The sequence below is a fragment of the Diceros bicornis genome, chromosome 10, assembly GCF_020826845.1.
Source record: "Diceros bicornis minor isolate mBicDic1 chromosome 10, mDicBic1.mat.cur, whole genome shotgun sequence".
Taxonomy (NCBI): Eukaryota; Metazoa; Chordata; class Mammalia; order Perissodactyla; family Rhinocerotidae; genus Diceros; species Diceros bicornis.
Genome location: NC_080749.1, coordinates 25,494,454 through 25,517,123, shown reverse-complemented (window position 1 = coordinate 25,517,123; position 22,670 = coordinate 25,494,454). Strand labels below are relative to the sequence as shown.

The window sequence follows — 22,670 nt, the reverse complement described above, 5'->3', positions numbered from 1 at the left end:
GATGATGTGTTTTTCATTTTTCTGTTTACCTCCTTTTAGATAATACAGACTGTACATATTTCTATAAACTTGGAGTGAAAACCACAGGGTTCATAAAATGTAATTCTACCTCGCTGTGTGTTCTGCCAACCTGGATATGTGATGGGTCTAACGACTGTGGAGACTATTCAGATGAATTAAAATGCCCAGGTAATTCTAGAAAGAAAACAGTTTTTGCCTTGAAGATTCAGAGGCTAGTTGTATAGAATAAACTTATTAATTTTTATTCTTGATATTCAATGGTTAAGATTAAAATCTAAATGGTGTAGACTAAGTTAAAAGTAATCATCCTTTTCTAAACATGCCGCTTGATCTTTTTAAATAAGTTATGAAATGATACTCAGGAAATCCATTGTGTATTTGGATCAATTTCATTTGTCATGTTCAGTTCATTATTAACCCTTTTTAAAAAGTTAGTGATTAGTCTTAAAATGTGTAATCTATAAAGCTTCCACAGAAGTATTACATACTGAGAAAAAAACTAATCATACACTAAAGGGAAAAAAATTATTCAAAGACTACGTTTCTCACCACTGGCTTTACTCAATGTTATTATACAGCTGGTATTGTCATTTAGGCTGTTTGATGCAGTTTACACAATCTTTTAGCATAATAGTATGAGTAATAGTTATCATTACTGGATCAAGTTCAGACAGGTGTGTTTATATCTATTAACCATCTTTACCTATATAAGCTCTGAAAAGTACCATTTGTATTCTTAGGAGAATGCCTTCTATAAAAAGGTCATGACCCTGTTTCTTTCTAACTATTTGAAGAACCAATTAAAAATATATAGTAATATAGGAAAGAAAGGTGTTAAATGACTGTAACTGATAGTAGATATGCTATATAGGAAACTATTAAATGTGCTCTCATACTACTATTTCTCTTTCCTCACTCTACTGCTGCACTTACTTTTTCCATGTTTAGATGATATGAAAAAATTTTTTGAAATATTTTAAGAAATTATATTCATGGGTATTCTGCACACCAGTGTACACAAACACACACACATACACACACACTCAATCTACTTTGAAGAACTGGTATTCTTAATAGTTCATAATCTATGACTTATTTGGGCAACAGCAGATTAATTTTTTTTTCTGCTCAACAATGTGTGATGTTCTATCATATCATTTGTGTTCTTTCTGAGTTTGAAAAGGCTAGCTTATCCTAGGAGGAACTGGAGAACTTCTCTGGAGGAACTTGATTGGGGCTCACTGCAACTCTTCTACATTTTTGTCACTTTATTTTTAATTATATAAAACATTTTTAAAAAATATAGAAAGATTGTTTTAGACTCAAGGAACCTGGGTGTTTAGATTCTTAATCCAATGTTCTTTCTACAATAATTCTTTATTCTGGCTGTAGTTACTTTTTAAAATTATCTTGAAGGCAGCATATAATAGATATGCATTAAATCTATATATTCTTTTAACTTTTTTTGTGGTGTTTATATCTTTCTAGTATTAATAAATCATTTTAAAAGTTAACTTTCAACACTAATAGAGAAGTGTTATTTTATTAAGGAAGGAGGATAGAGACACTCATGTAGACTTAGAAGACAGATGGACAGACAGACAGAAAGCCAGTCATAGGTCAATCTAAATACCTTGGGTTATATCTAGGCAATATCCTAAGAAAAACTTAGACACAAAGCACACTCAAGACTTTTTGGTTTAATGGTGAATTTCCTCAAAAATTTATTTTAGTATTTAGTTAGATATACAAAGTTGAACTTTAAAAAATAAAATGGGGAGGCCAGCCCAGTGGCATAGTGGTTAAGTTCTGCGTGCTCTGCTTCGGCGGCCTGGGGTTGTGGGTTCAGATCCCAGGTGCAGACCTACACCAATCATCAAGCCATGCTCTGGCGGCAACCTTCATACAAAATAGAGGAGGACTGGCACAGATGTTAGCTCAGGGCCAATCTTCCTCAAGCAAAAGAAGAGGAGGAGTGGCAACAGGTGTTAGCTCAGGGCCAATCTTCCTCACCAAAAAAATAAAAATAAAACGGGAGTAATTTTTTATCTTAAAATAGTTGTAATGGACCATTATAGTGTGCTTTGCATATAAACTTTAAGGTTTGCTTTGTGATTGGCTATGGGCCAGTCCATCTAAAACTGTATAAACCTGAAGGTGCATGGGGAAAGATGATATCCAGTAAAGAGAAAAATCTAGTATTTTATATACAGTCTAGGGGGTTATAATAATAATACTCCACAATCTAAAAAATATATAATTTATAAAATAATTTTACCTACAGATACTTTTTATTCTCATGATATTTCTGTAAGGTATAACAATTTTAGAGATTCTATTGCAACTTATTTTTCTTCCTTAAAATAGAGAATATTTACTTCAATCCTGTCAAAGCATACTCAAAATATAGGGCAGTAGAAACACCAAGTCCATACTTTCTTAGCAAAGATACACTAATGTTTTTATAGTGTTATTTGTTTTTTACAAATCTGGACTTAAGATTATTTTCTATCTAATATGATTCTTTGACTTTAGCCTTACTCACTTTATAGTTATCTGAGTTATTTTATTTTATTTTTATTAACTAAACTCCACATTCCTTGTAGTTATCCAGCTTTTTCTTTAGTATCCTCTTTCTGATCCAGGATCCAATCCTGGATTGGATTTGATTATCTTGTCTCCTTAGTCTCCTCTGCTCTGTTCCAGTTTTTTAGTTGTTCCTTGGTTTTCATGACCTTGACATTCTTGAAGAGAACATCTCAGCTATTTTTTAATTAAGTTTTCTTGTTATTTTTTTCTTCCAGTTCAAGGAGGATTACTGTTTTGTTATCTACCTGTATTTCAGGAGTCTAAGATTAATTTAAATTATTTAACCTTACATTCTATTTTATCACAGTTCAAAACAAACACAAATGTGAAGAGAATTATTTTGGTTGTCCTAGTGGAAGATGCATTTTGAATACCTGGATATGTGATGGTCAGAAAGATTGTGAGGATGGACTTGATGAATTCCGCTGTGGTGAGACATTATATCTTGCTTTAGTTTTATAAATCACAATATTATTTTTATACTGATGTCTTCTTGCATAGGGGTTTTATACAAAATATAGCTAATTGATTTTAACATAAATTTTCATTTTTATGAATAATACAAAATAGTAAAAATTAAAATAGAACAGAACTTATAATGAAGAATAACAATCTCCTGTCCCAACCTTTTCTTTTAACATTTTCTGTTTTTGTTAATGGTTACCTCCATCAATCTAAATGATATACTTATACCTTCATTTCCTGACATTAACTTTAGATGCTAATATATTTGCTTTCTGCTATGAAAAATAAGGATTTAGCTTACAGTAGTCATTATACATCCCCTACCTGCTATTGACATATTATTATCCTAAATGTTTCTATTTATTATATGTATAGCTTCAAATAGTATACTTAAGCTTATATTTCTTCAAATTCTCACCCTTCACCACCTACCTCCTAATTTCTCTATGTGTACATTTCATCTCACTTGGCCAAGTAAGAAAGCATTTTAAAAATTTCTTTTATAAAATTTACTGATTTTATGATTCCCAGGCAAAAGAGATTTCCTACAGGGACACAAAGCATGTATTCATGCTTTTCGTTTAACACAAATAACATACACTGTGGTGAAGAGACAAAGTAGAAAAAAAGATTAAAAATGGATCTTCTATGAAATGTCAAACTCCCCTAAAAGTAAATGTCATCATGAAATATGAAGGTGTATTTTGTTTGATTGAGATGTTATATATCTTTACGTTAAAGCCAGATTCTGAACGAGATTAACAGAGAACTTTACAAATAGTTTAGGTAGACTCATAATTTCTGGATAGGAAGCCATTATATGATTATATCTTCTTTAATTTTGTTTTTTCCAGGCTTCAGTTTTTTAAACGTTTTTCATAGGTCATCTAAGTAAATATTTTGAATAAAGATGCAAAGTTTTTACTTTATAGGATCACAAACAAAAGTTTTAGTTTTATAGTAATTTATATTTTGGACACTTTAACTTGGAAGGATTTTATTTTTGGATGTATTCTGGTGATAAATATGCTGAGTGGAGGCACAGACTGAGGGGGGAGGAGAGTACTCACAAACCTGACTTTGGAAATAAATGAAATGCACTATTGAAAGTGCATAATTTGGTAATAAAATACCAGCCACAATGCCAATGATTTTGGATATTATTAGTCAGACTTAAGTGTTTCTAAGGGAACAAAACAAAAATATCAAATTAAGTATGTACAGGTATGAAACTGATGGTTTGTCATCAAGCTAAAACCTTCTTAGTCACTTCATCTTTAAGAACAAATATATATGCTGGTCAGTCCACCATATTGTGATCTTGTCTAGGATGTAATTTTTTCCCCATTTGTTCAAAAATAGATTAAAAATTAAAAAGGATGACTAGGCCACACCTCGAATGTTTATTTTGTATCTGTGCAACACATGTTTTTTAAAAAATGACCAACTGAAATGTATTTAGGAGAGAGTGATGACTAGTGAGAGTGAGAATTATGGTGAAGGAACAGTGTTGTATAACCTGGACCCAGAGGGAATATGGAAGCTATTGTCAAAATTTAATAGAGCTGTCACAGAGAAGAGGAATTTGACTTGTTTTATTATAGGATAGTTGATTTTTGCAAAGTCTAAGGAAGAACTTTCCCACTGTCAGATCTATCCTAAGATGGTCTCAACCAATTTTTTTCTTTTGTATCTAAAACAAACATGCTTGTTTGTTTTCTAGATTCTTCTTGCTCTTGGAACCAATTTGCTTGTTCTGCGCAAAAATGTATTACTAGACACTGGATTTGTGATGGAGAGGATGATTGCGAAGATGGATTAGACGAAAGTGATAGCATTTGTGGTGAGTTGTTTCTTTTGTGTTCTCATTCAATTTTTAGGTGTATGGTACATATGCTCCATCATTTTAGAGCATACTTAAAACTGTGTTTTCTACTTTATTAAATTTAACATTAAATTTGTATATACATTTCCATGTAGCTGTTTTTATTATTTTTGTGACAACCTATTATTCTACTATTTTTATATATAGTTGTTTTTCGGATTTTCCCTGAATATGGACATAACGAACGTATTTGTAAATTTTATTTTTAGTCTTCAATGACTTCTTTGGAATAAATCTCAATGATTGGGATTACTTGGAAAATGATCAAATGTTTTTTCATGGCTCTTGATATGTATTGCTAAGGTGCCCTCGGAAAGCATTATATTGATTTATAATGCCACAAGCCACACATGCTATATGTATGTGTGTGTGTGTATTTTAGTGATCATTATCATTGAATTGTTTTAAACGGGAAGTAAGGAAGGAAGCTGTTGTATATGATGTTAAAATGTACTTTGAAATTCAGCTTTATAGGATTAGAGGCATAGTGTCAGACGTCTGTATTGACGTAGAATATGTCAACTACAAAGCCAATGCAATTGCTTTTAAATAATCACATTTAAAAATTAATTTAAATGAAATTATTAACTGAATTTCTTAAAAGGAAAGAAGAAGAAGAAAGCAATCTAATCTCTATAAATTTATTATAATTGGCCATGCATTCTATATATGTCTGTCTATTTATCTATCTGATCTGTTTCTATTTGTGTTTGTAGCTATAGCTATATATACTTTACTTATTATATCAGCCCTGTTTCGTAGCTGTTATCATCTTCATTTTAGAGAGAAAAAGACCTGAGTCATAGAATAAGGTGCATATATAGAGTTAAGTATACTTTAACACCTCTTAAATTTCAGGAGTTGTGGCCTGTTATTAGGTCATTACCATGGAGACAAGTAGATGGAATTTCATAATGCTCAAACTAAACTGATGTTCTCTATAAATAATATAAAATTGGAGATATCCTGTGAAATCAGGCAATTTATTTTCTTGTATTTAAGCCACCCCAAATCTACTTTTTATTTACACAGCTGAAACAACTTAGTTACACAACAGATAAATAGAAACATGGAAAGATCACTATCAAAAATCTCTGAAAGGAAAAAGAAATCAGTAATCAATTAGATGACTGGACAGTCTCTTTTAACTACTTTACACTTCACTATTAAATCTTTCTTTTATTTTAACAAAAGGATTACCTATTTACAATGGGTTGAGCATGTTTCCAGTCTCTAAAATCACCTCACTTTTGACCCTTTGTTTAACCCTACACTAAATGGCTCCATTGATACCTCTATCCTTTCTGAGTTGACACAGTATAATAGAAGAGACAAAGACTCTAAAGTCATGCAGAGTTGAATTCTCCCATACCTATATTTTCCAGCTGTGTGATAATGGACGAGTCCATTTTATTCCTTATTCTTCAAATTCTTTACCTATTAAGGTGGTACAAAAAGATCTACCTTATGTAATTATTGTGATCATCTACCACAACCGATGTGCACTATGTAAATTAATTTATTCCCATTCTCTTTTGTTCTGTTTCTCCTGATCCCACCTTTATTTTTCAGAGTGTTATTGTTCTGTCTATATCTATCAGTGTCCCAATAATTTCTTTTAAAAAAGGATTGAAATGGTAATGGCTATGTTTACCCATTGTCAAAATATCCAGTCTATTTAATTTAATTACAGGCTGCATTTTATATACTAACTGCTGAGCTGGTGACACATAAAAAATACTGTTTTGACCAAACATCAGTCAATGAGCTGAACCTAATATTTTAGTATTGGAAACAAACTTTATAAATAATTTATTTCAGTGATTCTCAACCTTTAGTGTACAAAAGATCTTTCTCAGAGGTTTGTTAAAAATGTAACTTCTTAATCCCCACCTCCAAATATTCTGATGTGGGCTGTAAACACACTCTTTCTTAATAAGCACGTGGTGGTTCTGAGGATCCCATTTTGAACATCGTAGTCTAGTCCATCTCCATTGTTTAATAGATGAAAAAAGAGAAACTCTCAGAGGTTAATAAATTTTCCTGAGGTTGCTCAGCAAATCAGTGATGACAGAGCTAGGACCAGAATTCAGGTTTCTGAAATACTTACTAAATAGAATAATGACTCTTACCAATCAAATTTTGTATGTGAGTGAGTGCGCAAGATGGATCTGGTGATGTGAGTGAGTGCACAAGATGGATCTGGTGGAATTCCTTCAGCTTGTTTTCCTTCTCCCTTGGGATTCATTTCCCTGAAGAAGGCAATGTGTCTCCAGATGGCAGTGTAGCTACGGAATGAAGCCATGAGTTTTTTCTTTGACCCATTTTCTTCCCAATTGACTATGATGTTTTGGCATGCTCTTAACACAGAATCTGTTGAACACTATCAAGAGAGCCAGAAAATTAGCTGCAAAGAACCTTATGCCATTTTATAGCTTGAGGTATCTTAGTAATTATCTAGTCATACCCCTCACTTTACAATAGTAAAACTCAAACACTAGTCTTCTTCAAGGTCGTACAAAAAATAAATTTCTCAACAGCCAAGTCAATGCTATATCTATTACACTTACCTTGAGACTCAATTGGAGTGCTAATAAGAAAGTAGACAAGGAGTTTTACACGTATTAACAGTTTCTTGGTCAAAAGAATGCATTTTATAAATCTCAAGCTAAATAACAAAAATATTAAATTAAAGCACTAATTGAGAATATTAAAGTGAAAGTGACACTTTATGTTCTTATGGCAAGCATGAAAAGATAGATAAGGAGGAGGAATAATATAGAAATAATTTCTGTAGGAAGAGAATTTTATTATAAAACATACTAAAGACATAATAGGTAACAGGTAAATTCATTTTTAAATGAAAGCAAAATTTATTTAATAGATTTTTTATGATTTCTTCCAGTAATAGAATCATGTTAAACCTCATTATCTTAAAGCACTGATCAATCAAATGAGTAAATCTGAATTACCTGGGTGAATTTTCAACATTCACTTGCCATCCTGTCCTCCAAACTAAAGTATGTGTCAGGGATGGGTTTGTTTATGTTGGACAATATCTCCAGGGGAGTCTGTTTTGGCACCCTGCTGCCCCCCATATTGAAAACATTGCATTGAAAAACATTTTCTGCTCAAAACTCTACGGCTGAAAAGTAAGATAATGATAATCCAATTAAAGCGTATTGGTCACTGCTTTAAATGTTTGGAAAAAAATATCCTTCATCAGTCTAGTCAGTCATATTTTCTTCCTGGAGATATTAACATGTTTTGAATAACTCTAACACTATGTTTTTTAGCATGTATTCTATGGGCAGCTTTTGGTCACAGGAAAGTGAAATCAAAGAAAAGTTAGATTTGGGGATCATGCTACTGATTCACTCAACGAATATTTTATATAAGAAACAAACAAACAAACCAATCTGTATAACTGTACTAGGGGCTAGGGAAACATCGTGAGAAAGAATCATTTTCTAATTTTATGTGATCACCCTATGCCCATAGAAGGAGAAACAAAGAGAAACCATCTACGACCCTTTGAATTTACAGTCAAGGTCTACAAGCTTTTTTTTGCTGTATACTTTTGAAAAACAATACCATGCAACTAAAGGAACATTGAATTGGTAGAGCAGAGAAAAGGTTGATCTGTTTATTAAGTGTGTAAAGGCAAAGGGAACACATATACATTTCTTCTTTTCAACAATGCAAGGTATGGAGTAACAATAATGACATTATAATGACGTTAGTGGTTAAGAGAACGTGCTTAGGAATCGGAAGGGTTTTGGACTCCAAGCTCAGCCTGAGGCACCCTGTGCCACTTGTGACTTTCTGCAAGCTTTACAACTTCATTGAGCCTCAGTTTCCTTTTCTGAGAAATGAAACTAGTAATACTTCTACCTGATGAGGTTATTGCAAAGATTAAATAAGTTAATACGTTAAGTGCTTAGCATATATTAAGCAATAAAAATACTATTATTATTATTATTAGCCTTATAGCTTCAGTCCTTTTGAAATTTTATCTCAGTTTAGTTGCAATTCCATGTCATTTCTATGCTTTGCTACATTTTACAAGGAGAAAAATTCCTTATTATTTTTTTGCCACGTAGCTTTAAGAAATATAACGCTTGCAATTAGGAAGGAATGCATTCTGAAAGGAAAATGTGTAGACATCTCTAGGGGAAGGGCAATATTTGATGATTCCAAATAACGACAATCTCTTCCTTGTGAGCCACATTTCTTCTGCTTCCCTTCTTATCTATAGGCAATGTAAATGTTAGACCTTTCCCAGTGGATGTGCACTGATCTTAATGGCATTTTTTTTCCTCTGGGTTTCAGGTGCCATAACCTGTGCAGCTGACATGTTCAGCTGCCAGGGGTCCCACGCCTGTGTGCCCCGACACTGGCTTTGTGATGGTGAAAGGGACTGTCCAAATGGAAGCGATGAGCTCTCCACAGCAGGCTGCGGTATGAACACTTGTGAAGCTGTGTGTGAAAGACAGCTGCTATAGCATCCTCAGACTTTTTGTTTTTGTAGTACTCACCATGTCACATTTTCTCTCACTTTCCCTGTTCCTGGATGCGTAGGTAGTATCAGACCTAATCAGGTGGGATGTTGTCATCATAGTAGTTCAGCAACCCTGCTCACCGCTGTTCAGTGTTTCAACATGCACAGTGGGATTACCCATTTGAAAACCATTTCGATGAACGCAGATTTATCATTTCAGTTGTGACACAATGTAACTACCTGTTTTGTGTGAATGGGGTAGGTTTGTTATTTTCTTTTTAGCACCACTCCTCTGCATAAGGGCTTTAGATTGCCTATTACAGGTACTCTGTAAATGGTTGCTGTGATCTTAAGTAACTACTGATCAGAAGGTCAGTAAACACCTATTAGTCCTATGGCTGGGGTATTAACCCTTAGGTCAAGTAAAAATAGTATAGAAAAGCCGAATGAAGTTGGGGGATCAGAGGAACACCTTTGGAGGTCAGACAATTTACTAAGTTTGTGACTCTAGGTTACCTCAGGAAGTTTTCAGGGAATCACTCAGTAGTAAAAATTTAGATAAATTCCTTTGCATGATCAGGAGAATAAAGGGCCTGAATATTTGAATGCAGGTCCCAAGGTCACACAGGGGATCTGTTGAGCTGAGCAATTTATCAGAAACAGTGCCGTGAACTCTGCTCATTAAAGTGAATTCTCCCAATAATCTCTCCAATGACCTGTCTTCAGGTCTTTAAAACTGTATTTGAAGCCTTAATGTAAGAGTGTGTGTATGCAGGTGTATGTACATGGGGGATAGCTAAAACAGAGAAGGAAAAAGAAAACTTTGAGGCAGGCCTATGTGCACAGGACTCATGCTATTCTAGAATAATTTACTTTGATCTTGAAACTGATATATGTCTGTAAAGGTCAATGGGGGCACTGAGGGCTACATAATAAAATATTCTGCATCAATTCAGGGATCCAGATGGTCCCAGTATACTGTTGCTATTGTAGCAAGTTAACACTCCGGGAGGCATATTAACACTTTTGGACCACATGGGTGCTATTAAGTAAATTATGCTAAAATACAACAAATTGTACTCAAGTGACTTGAAAGCGTTAATGCCAAATAAGCCTCTGTTGCTCAGTGTTTTAAAGCATAATTCATGTGTTAGAATTAGTGTAATTCAGTTCAGTTATATAAGCTGTCACACGGTTCAAGGTTAGAGGAGTTATTAGTAACTGTTTTACTTTGATTACAACGGGCAGTTTTGAATGCTGCTCCTATGTGGCGCCTATATCATTTTTGAAAATAAATTTGTTGAAAATAAATTATACTTAATTAAATTCAAAGAATCATTTTTGTTTTACCTGTTCATGTCTCTGTTTCGACCATTACCGAGTTGAAAGCACAGATTTCCTTTCTTCATGGAGTCTGGGGCAGTCTGGGGGTAGGGAGCTGATAAGCATGTTAGGAGAATAATTATAATACATTCAGTGTCAGAGTGATATATAGAAAAGATACTAGGTCATCATAAAGAAATATATAAAAAAGCCTAGAAATCTCATGGAAGGATTTTAAGCAAAAGTAACATTATCTGAGTTGTGAAGGACAAAGAGAAGAAAGAGAGAGGTATTCTAAGTAGAGGAAAGTGCCTATTAAGACGTGGAGGGAAGAGATTGGAAGCCATCTAAATTTTTTCAAGTGCTCATTATACATCAATTATTTTGGTAGGTGCTTTTATTTACATTGTTGAATTCCCACAATATCTCAGTGCAGTGTTTTTGGGGATCTGCCAAAAACAATTGTTACATAGATAGGAATTTAAAGAGCACCTCGGAATTTATTGAGTACCTAAAATGAGCTGATCTGCTTCATATACCTTATTTAGTTCTTACAAGAAATTTATCAGATAGATTTTATTATTCTCATTAAACAGTTAAAGAAACAGATGCACCAAGAAGGTAAATAGCTTCCTCAGGATACAAATAAAAGTGGCAGAGCGAATTTTTGCAAAGCCTCCCTTTTCCCAGTGCACTAGAATACTATAAATGGCATATAGCAGATTCTTTTTTTTTTACTTTTTAAAAAGTTGAGATATAATTGACATATAGCATTGCATTAGCTTTAGGTGTACAACATAATGATTTGATATATGTATATATTGCAAACTGATTACCACAATATGTTTAGTTAGCATCCATTGTACAGCAGATTCTTGACATTCCAAATATCCCAAACCTTAAGTCCTATCATAGCATTTATCTTTTAAATGTAAGAAAAGGTAATTAAGGATACTTAAATGATCCCTTCAAACCTCTATGACTTTATGCATATAGTATTAAAGTTTATTTCCTTTACACATATTACCATCTTTTGAACTTTTTACTGAGGTTTTATTGCACATTTTGATCAACCGTTTTCCCACTGGTTAGGATCCTTGCTAGAGCATTACTTTCATGGATCAGTATTTCAAAAGGATCCATATTCCATTTCATGGATCAATATTCCTGATTTGATGTGGTACCTATGGTTGGGCTCATCACACTATAGATCTTAACCTATTTCTACACTCCACTCTTGAAGTCACCCAAAAGTTTTATTTTCCTTAAAAACGATAACTTTCTCAGCCCTTTTGATTTTCTTTTCATCTCCATCATGAACATTAGCACTTGGTGGTCTTTTCAGGTCCATTTTTCACAAAGAAGCAAGGTTTTTTGTCACTTTACTAGCATTACTACAGGCATGAGGACAGAAAAACCAGCAACATTATTACAGTTGAGTGATTTTTTATCACATATGAACCTTTGAATTCATCCTCCAGCAAACTTACAAATTGCTAAATGTCCTGAAATTTCAGGGTCACTCTCGAATTGTGGAATGTATTAATACTAAAGCTTTGAATTATATGTATATTCATATATTCAAATATATTAATATATATATTCATATTTATTATTAATTTATATAATATATTGAATATTGAGCAAAGTTTTCTTTTTCTAAATAACTATGAATTATTGAGTATAACAGCATACATTTCTCAGACTTCTAAGGTGGGGAAGATAAAACAGGAGCTCATCTAACTTTATTTTTTGTGATGTCTTTCTTAGCTCCCAACAATACATGTGATGAAAATGCTTTCATGTGCCGTAATAAAGCATGCATTCCCAAGCAATTTGTTTGTGATCATGATGACGACTGTGGAGATGGCTCTGATGAGTCCCTGCAATGTGGTAGGTATATCTAAACTTTTCATGGAGGATATTCTTAGGCTGATTAATAGTCTTTTAAAGTGACTCAAGGAATATGTAAATAAACAACAAAAACAAAGAAACACATTTCTTAATGTAACTGAAGACATGTAAATTCAGTAATATACAGACACACTGCATGTAACCTCTTTCAGCTCTAGCATAGTTACACATTTATTTGGAAACCATGCCTACCTGTAGTGTATTATCAGGAACTCCACTGTAAAATGTTTATAAAAATGTCTTGTGTCTTACTAGTTTAATCTTATAGTCAAATCAAATATTTGAGAAAAAAGAATACAATTCACAATCATCAGAATAATTGGATACTTAACATTTTCCTTTTGCCTTCTCTTTTTATACGTGCATTTATTCATTAAAATTTAATATTATCATGGAACTTATCTTTTCATTACATATATATTTATCAAACCATCATATATATAATGTATAGACAAACATATATAACATTTGTAACAAAAATCAGCATATTAAAAATTCCAAGTTGAAGTTGAAATCTTATGTGAATTTAGTATTTTAGTAAAATATTTAAATGTATTCATGAATAAATATAAAATAAAAAGCCTTGAAAACCACATATACCATGAAAGGCAGTAGATTTAGTGTTCTCCTTTGTCCTCCCCACACAGTGTCTGTAGCCTTGGTCTTTGATATAAATCTCTTTGAAATCAGTGGATATCAGTTTTTTATGATCATTTCACCATGAAGTCATGGATTCAATGTGATATTTTAAAAGCTACATCATAACTCAAGATGTAAATCTGAAGTCGATTTACATGTGATGGAATATCTTCCCTCTGCTAGACATTATATTTGGTTGATATGGAGATGAATGAGACAGAGGTCCCACTAGAAGACATTACAGACAAACAAGAAAATCAGAAATACAATATAGAATAATAACACACATTGTCAGATGGGAATAAGAATCACAATACATGGAATCAGAGCTGAGAAAATACTTCTTGAGGCACTAAAGAATAGAAGCAAGGAAGGTTAGTCAAAGGAAATCATGTCTAGATGCTACAGAGTGTGACGTGGTGGTTAAGAGCATGGACCCTGGAGCCAGATGGCCTGGGTGCAAATCCTGGTTCTGCCACTTACTGGCTGTGTGACCTTGGAAAAGATACTTCACTTCCCTGTGCCTGAATTTTCTTATAAGTAAAAGACATATAATAACATTGCTTAACTCTTAAGATTCTTAAGAGAATTAAGTGTGGTAATATTTCAAGTGCTTAGAGCAGTTCTGGACACATAGTAAAATCTATATATGTTTACAAAGACTTGCAGATTGATGTGGTTGAGAAACAGCAATTAGTCTTTTATGAGGTAAATTGAAGTTAGAAAGTTAAATTAAGCTAGATTTTAAAAAGTCTGAAATTGAATGTTAAAGAATTTGTGTTTATCCTTTTGTCTCTCAGTGGCCAGCAACCATATTTGATACAGAGGAATGTCAAGTCAAATTTATGTTTTAAAACCATCTTTTTCAGCAAAATGGATGAAATATTGCCATGGGGAGGGGAGCCATTAGGGGAAAATAAACTAGTTAGGAGGTTATTGCAATAGTTCTGATGGCTAAAGATGTGTTCTGAACCAGGGTAGAAATGGTGGAATGGAAAATACAGAATCATCAGAATTCACTTACAATCAGATATGGAGGATAAAGGAGAATTGCTAGCTTGCGTGACTTGGTGGATGGTGTTGCTGTTAGGAGCTTTGGAACACAGGAGGTTAAGGGCCAATTTTGCTGGTGCAAGAGAAGAGAGATGTAGCAAAGAATTCATGTTGGAGATTTTGAATATGAAATGTTAATCAGACAATCACATGAAGCTATATAGTGAGTGTTTGAAAATTTAGTTCTAGAAACTAGAAGTATGCTCAGGACAAATAATATTAATTTGGGGGCCATCAGCGTTAAGGTGATATTCAAACTATGACAAAAAATGAGAACATCCAACACTGTAGAAAGGAAAAAGGAACAACAATAGACTGAAGATTGAAGGTATGGCTTCACCTGCAACGTTTTGTGGTGGAACAGGAGAGGACTTCATACAGAAAGAGGGAAAAAAGGGAACAGCAAAAGCGACGATAGGAAGAAGCCAGGAGAGTGGATTATGACTATTAAGCCAGGAAACTATTTCCAAGGTGGTGTGGTCCACAATATCAAATGCTGCAGGAAAGTAAAGTAGGAGTCTGAGACACCTTTGAATTTGACATTTGTCACTTGGCATTTTATCTCAATGAGGAATTTCAGAAGGTAGCTGTTACAGAAATGAGATGTTAATGAATCAAAGATGAACTGGAGCTAAGTAAGGGAAAGGAAGATTGTTCAGTATAGGGAAGAAGAGAAATGTGTTGTTAAGAGAAGTATGTTGATGGATTTTTATTGTTATTGGGTTGGGAGAGACTGGATGTATGTATTTACTGAGAAAGAGGAGCTCGTGAAGAAGGAAAGGGAGGAAAGAAATACTAAGGAAACGGGGTATTTTAGAACTATCTAGTTTTGCCATTCAATATAATAAACATCTCAATTAAATCATCTTTATCGGATCATTTTTTTTCTATTGGAATTTTGTTTATTTTTTTAACCATAAAAATCTTACTCACTCTCTTCAAAAGTAGAATATTTGCCCAGATTTACCAGAAAGTCTCTAACAGAAATCACAGTTTTTATTATTAACAAACTTAGGAAAAAAATCTAATCTAAAACCTCACAATATTCAGAATCAAATGAGTTTTACTTACAAACAGGCATAGATATGAACATTAACAATTGATGGATTGATAATGTGATTTGAATAAAGCATTTTAATGCCTCTAAGAATCAGTATATAGGGGAATTACAATAGTTTTTGTGCTTATTACTCTATAAATTGACTTTTAATTTTTCTCATTTTCACAACTTCTTTACATTTTGAATGCTGCTTCCCAAACATAAACATTGCATTGCAGCTTCTGAAAATTATCATCATACGTCAGAATCAGTTCATCCATATGTTCTAGGACTATACCTAACCAAGCTTAGTCTTGAAAAAAATGTCTAATAGCTTTCATTTTGTTTTTCATTCTAAGGGAAATCTTTAGGACATAGATAATTGCTGAACAGAGATGTTATACTCGAGTGTTGCATTCTTGTTTCCTCATCTAGAAACAATGAGAGTGCCTCATTTCCAACTTTATTTTCTGGGCCTTAATCCTACTTCCCAACCACAAATATCTCTTGCAAGTATGACCACTATTGCAGAAAGAAATGAGAAACATTTCCCTTAGGAGGGACAGGTAACCCACATAGCTAATTAGGTACGGTGTACCTTAAGAGAGGAAGTTGTAGTGACTATTTGTTATATGAATTAGAATGTTTATTTCTTTGTCTCCAGGATACCGACAATGTAATGCAGAAGAATTTAGTTGTGCTGATGGACGATGTCTTTTGAATACTCAATGGCAATGTGATGGAGACTTTGACTGCCCTGACCATTCTGATGAAGCACCTTTAAACCCGAAGTGCAAAAGTGCAGGTACAGAAAATATATAATACCATGCTTATTCCAAAATTTGTGGGTTTTTTTAAATGGCAAAACCATGACTCTGATTTTCAGTCTAGTATGGTATTCAATGAAAGGAAATGCAGATAATTAAGCATGAGATGTTTCTAGTGATACTATGCAGGATCCTAGTAATCAACGATGTTTTGGGGCTAGTTTTAGAAATTTAAGTCTGTGCCAAAAATATGAATATTTGAGGCAATGAACCTAATGAATCCATCACCCTGCCCCCTCCAAAAACAGTCTTATTTTCTTAATACATTATTTTATGTGAAGATAATTTCCATGAATGGACCCATTTGGAAATACAAACATAAAAGAAATTGAGTTTTACTGAGAGAAAGTCTGTATTATTCACACTTAGGCAAAATGAAATAAATTGAGTATCATTTGAACAGAAATAAATATATAGCCAAACTTAGTCTATCTATCACTTGACTATTCCAAAGTGAATACATAATCATATATTTTAGAATTAGAATAAACCCAATTACTTTTTTCCTCACATGGTTTACATGTTAATAGACTTTATTTTATCATGTATGGTACTGAGTAATGTTCATCAGGTTATGAGTAGCTGCAAAACCTGAACTCCTTTCCATAGCTCTATTTGGAACAACTATTATTCACCACAAATGTCCTTTTTATGCCTTGACTTAAAAATGTCAATGTTATGTTTCCAGGAAGAAAAAGAATTTAGGAATATCTACCTATTCAAGATTCTTAATTTTTAGTGACATATAATTTCTCAGAGACCTATGGCTTGAGGGAAAGGTCAAACTATCATTACACTTTCAAACTCATTCTTCACCATACAGATGAAGACAGAGATACTCCTTTAATTTTACTACAGATGCTTATTTTGATTGTTAATTTTCATAGTGAAGCAAGATTTGCAATAAGTGTTGAACGTGGAAGCACAGTTTGCCCTTGACTTTCTGTATTTTGTGTATAAAGTATTACACTGAATATGAAGCATTTTATATGTACATATATTTACTATAATTTTTGACAGATACGTTATCATATTTGTGAATGTTTTCAACAATTGCAGTATAAAACAACGGCATGCCCTTTATGTTCCATTTGTTTTATTTTCTTTTTCCAGAACAGTCATGCAACAGTTCATTTTTTATGTGCAAAAATGGCAGGTGCATTCCCAGTGGAAGTCTTTGTGACAGTAAGGATGACTGTGGCGATGGCTCAGATGAGAGAAACTGCCATATAAATGAATGTTTGAGTAAGAAAGTCAGTGGATGTTCTCAAGATTGTCAGGACCTTCCGGTCAATTACAAGGTAGGTACTAATCAAAAATAGCAAATCATATGATACGTTAGAATTTGAGATAATCAAAACTATTTAATCTAATATAGCTGTAAAACTTAACTACTAACAATCTTATGTAAAACTATTTAAATAGAGAGTGTCTATATAAGCAAACCATAATAATAGTGTGGTATAAAAATTGTGAAAATATAATCAGGAAGACACAAAAAAAAGTCAAAATGTTTTTTAGCATATGCTGAAAATGAAGAAAAAAATAAGCAAGGAAAGACCAGTCTTTAGGGAGATACTGTTATGTTAATAGCTGTATAAATATGTATACAACTCTTAAGTTCCCCTTTCTTCCCTCATTCTCCCTCCCGTACATCTTCGAAGTGAAGTGAATTAATCATTTATTTACTACAACATTGGAGAATACAATTTTTTTCATATAAACAGAAAGAAAAAACCAGAACACGTGAAATATTAGGACTGAATGCAGGTACACTAAAATTAAATCATGCCTAATATCCTAACTGCTTTTTGTTAGTACCACTTTCCTGAAGAGGGTGATTCACTGACAAAACTGATTGACAGAAACAGCTTTTGAAAACATCTGTGTTTCAGTATGTTGCAATGGAGGATGCAAACGAACAAAATTTTGGAATTAAAGTTGTACATTAGGTTCAAATTGATTATGTAATTGTGGAAAATCTTAGGAAGTGCAATTCATTTGAAAATTAATGTTTTTAACTGAGTTATAGCTCTGTATGAATCAGCAATAGAATATGGCTCCTGCAAAACACAGAGGCAGTCTAATGACAGCTAGGACCATTACAGAGGTTAGATTTTTGTTCTTCTGAGTTTTGCACTGATCAGAATACACCTGGGATATTGTGCACATTTATGGCCATGGCACTTTAAGAGGAACCTTGACAAATGGTAGTGTATACAAATTTGTACATCCAGAAGCATAGGTGGTGCGGAACGTACACCTTTGGAAGACATTTTGCCTGGAGCTAAGATTGCTTGTTAGCTGTATTCAAATATATGAAGTACTAGAACAGAGAGCACAACCTGCTTTGAGTTGTTTCAAAGGTTGGAATTAGGAGTTGGGAAGCAGATTCTCTTCAATATAAGGAAGACTGTTCTAAGATTAGAACTCTCTACATTGGAGTGAGCTGCCTCATTTCTCATGACTACAAGTGTTTCAGCTATGGCTAAATGTCTTTCTTTAAAAGATGCTAGAGAAAAAATTTGTGTATTGCAAAGATGTTGGGCCATTTTCCCTGCCAACCTTGATGTTCTATGACAAGCCAGTTCTATCTAATGGTAAATTCAGCCAAACAATAACTTTGCCATTTTTCAATGTCTGAATTTATAGTATTATGATTAATTTAATTAGGTCGATCAAGATTTTATTGTATATAGATATAACCTAAACTATAATAGTCATTTTTCCTTGTGTGAAAATAGAGATAAAAAATGAAATACCAAGAAAGCTACATTTATAAAAAAGGTTTTAGACCCAGTATGGTATTAAGAACAATTGGTTAAACTTATAGACTTAAAGCACGCCTGTACTCACTCACAAACACTATGTTATAGATAAAAGGAAATAAGACAAATGAGCCAAGATGCTCTTAATGAAATGAGTATGTATCAATTAATTAATTTTGGTAGTAAATATTTTGAAACCCAATGAAGCAGAAAAAATATTATTAACGACTTATTTACAATTAATATAGAAGTATTTCCTGAAAAATCAAGGAATGTAGAATTATTACACATAACTAGTTAAAATTTTAAGTCATAGCAATAAATAATTCTCTAGTTCTATCTATATAATATATATTCTATAGTCTATATATCTATAGAATATATATATCATAGAATATATATCTATATCTATCTAAAATTTAAATTTCAAAGTAGATCTATTTGTGTTCATCCTGTGTGTATTTAAAATGTGTCATAACAACCTTGTGGTAAAATCTGAAAATTGTAGAATGTCGAACGGTCACCTTTTGCCATAACATTAAAAATAAGGTTTAATATTTTTAACATGCCTGTATACAAGAAGTGCTTAGTGCCCATAAATACATTTTTGGAAAACTACTTTTGGTAGAAATAGACATCACTCAGAAAATCATGTTAAATCATACTACTTTAATTACTTTGTAAGATTCCTCACACAAATATTTGTTTATTGATACCTTTAAAATATTAGTATTTCACTTCGACTTCTCTGAAGGGGCGTAGAATAAAGTGAGAACGCTAGTTAAAATAGACAGTATATTTAATCATTCAAAAAGTCTATATACATGATATCTGACAGAATTGCTGTGAAGAATGTTCCTGAATATGTACACATGTCAAAACTAATGAATAAAATAAAACATATTTTAGGGGAAACAAAACCAGTATGAAAATTCAAGGAGTTGAGGCTAGCATCATAAATAAGAGATTTAAGCAAAGGTTCAAAGCAAATATTTTACATATTGTATTGCGATTATATATATATACACACACACATATTTATATATACACATGCACACATATATAGTTATATTTATGATAATTTATTGATAGGAAATTGAGTAAAAAGCCTTATGTACAACATAATGCTTATTTACTTTGGGAAAATACTTCAGCTGATGGTTTTCTCTTTTCTAGTGAATGGGGAGAACTATCCAGTGACCTATTTCTCATTACAGTATCAGTAGAACATGACAAGAAATCCTCCTCCAAATTCTGCAATAAAATGAAAATTGCTTACAAAAGTAAAATTTAGACCTATGGACTGTGAACAATTTGCAAGTTTGCTGTAAAACAAATACAATATATTTAAACTGTTAAAAAGGGAGTAATAACATTTACTAAAGCAAGAATCTTATTTTGTTGGGAAGGATAATTTACCATGTAAAAATAAATTCACTTCTGGGAGAGAAGTAACTTTTAATGTACATGTTAGAAATAAAATAATCAGTATTTGTCAAATATCACTTAAAATACTACAAGGAAATTTTCCTGAAAGTAATAGGAAAAGTTTGGGTAGCTATATTTATTTCTGGTAGCTATATTATCCTATATAAAAATTAATATAAATCAGGAAACTTTGAAATAGTTCTTGATGATGAGGAAAATTAAGATGACATTGTGTATATATATATATATACAAATCTCACTTTCATAAAAATTGTCTTTCTTTTTAAATGAAGATAAGAAAATTTTAAACTGTGATTTTCTATTAAATATAGTTGAATCTCATCTTTCATCTTTGAGGGGAAAAAGATTCTTTTTTTTTTCTGAGCCCTTTTCCCTTTATTTTGTAATATTTTCTTTCTTAGAATTTAGAACCTTTGAACATCTCTGTTTGGCGGCTTGTGAGCATACATAAAGGTCTTATGCGTTGGCATTCAGACTTTATTATTTGTTTATTTTTTTTATTGTAGTAACATTGGTTTATATAATATAAATTTTAGGTGTATATCATTATATTTCAATTTCTGTGTAGGTTACATCATATTCACCACCCAAAGACTAGTTACAATCCATCACCACACACGTGTCTAATCGCCCGTTTCGCACCCCTCCCTGCCCCCTTACCCTCTGGTAACCACCAATCCAATCTCTGTCTCTATGTGATTGTTTGTTTTTTTTATCTTCTATTTATGAGTGAGATCATACAGTATTTTCTTTCATTCAAATTATGAAAGTTAGGCTAGTAGAATTTCTCACAGATGCCTTTTGATTATTTGGGAGCAAAATTATTTTTGTTAAAACAAGGTTAACGGATTGAGGAGGAAATTATCTTTTAAAAAATCTTCTCTTTCAATAAACAATTTTTAAAAACTTGTAAATTTTAAACATCTCAATTTCATTAGTTCATAGAAATGTATATTTCATTCAGTACTTTCATCAATTTTACTTTCAAGAAATTAATTTTCCATAAATGTGTTTTTGTCCAAGCTATTTGATGCAGTAGTAGTTCTATAAGCCTAACAACAGCCAAAGGGATTTTCAAAAATCCCATTAAAATTGGGACACTATTTCTTTTTGTAATACTCTTTGAGAGGAATTCAACACATTCTATAAAATTTCCTTTCACTTGTCCGAAAGTGCCCCTTGAATTCAACACTGCTCTGTGTCTGCCTATGAGTCTTGTGGCTTCTTGATCACGTGATGTAATTTCCAGTCCTTTTCAGTGATGCTTTCTTATTTCCGGTCAGTTTCTCACTTTTTAAAAAATTGTTTTTAAAAATTGTGGTGAAATATACATGACATAAAATTTACCATTTTAACCATTTTTAAGTGTACACTTCAGTAACATTAAGCATCTCATTTTCTTTGCTATAGCAAAGCACCAATTCCCCTGAGTTCCTAAATCAAGTAGCAGGATGAATGTTCTCAAGGAAAGAAACATGGTCATAGACTACGATAAGATGAGCAGAGTTTGGGAAATCAAGCTGTGGCTTTTGCTTTGATTTGCTGGCTTGGTAGTGGGTTTTAGAGATTTAGGAAAAAAAACCTCATAATTGCTGAGGATTATTAGAAAAATATTGGTGTAAATTGTTAAAGATGAAAGTTCTAAGATCTTAAAGGGATTTATTCCTTGTAGAAGGACTTAGAAAAAGGTATTTATTTATCTTTTGAGCACTTTCAAGTGAAGTTGATGTTGCTTCCCCTTAAGTAATGAACGCCTTTTGTACTTAAAAAAATCCTACCCCTTAATTAATTGTTTGCTGACTATTTAATAATATATACGTATGTCCCTCTAATATTTTCCCCAATAGTTACAAAGCTCTGCCATCACTTTTACCCTCAAATAAATTATCTAGAATATGAAATGTTTACTATGAATAACTCTTGAATACTAGTTACTCTTAACAACTTAGAGTTCTTTCTTAAGTCATTGTGCTACTCAATACTCACAGGTTCCTTTATTCAAAGACCGCTAAATAGTCTTGGTAAAGGTTAATATGATCATAATCAACTGGCCAATTATAGGTTCATTTTGTATAATTATAATTTTCATATGCTACTTGATAGGGCCTGAATATGGAACTGAAAGACAGTGACCAATCACAGCACCTCACTATTTTCAGAAAGGCAAAGACATATATGACATGACATTGTACTCATG

At 32.6% G+C, this 22,670-nt stretch overlaps 1 protein-coding gene across 1 annotated transcript in view; it reads left to right on the top strand.

Moving 5' to 3' along the window:
• The window catches only part of LRP1B (LDL receptor related protein 1B), a 1,024,768-nt gene that overhangs the window by 758,340 nt on the left and 243,758 nt on the right, over positions 1 to 22,670 (top strand). Inside the window, exons 46-52 of the mRNA XM_058548897.1 lie at positions 40 to 189; positions 2,918 to 3,040; positions 4,799 to 4,918; positions 9,293 to 9,421; positions 12,555 to 12,677; positions 16,094 to 16,234; positions 17,370 to 17,557. Of these exons, the coding sequence (XP_058404880.1) occupies positions 40 to 189; positions 2,918 to 3,040; positions 4,799 to 4,918; positions 9,293 to 9,421; positions 12,555 to 12,677; positions 16,094 to 16,234; positions 17,370 to 17,557 (974 nt within the window). The remainder of the gene's footprint in view (positions 1 to 39; positions 190 to 2,917; positions 3,041 to 4,798; positions 4,919 to 9,292; positions 9,422 to 12,554; positions 12,678 to 16,093; positions 16,235 to 17,369; positions 17,558 to 22,670) is intronic.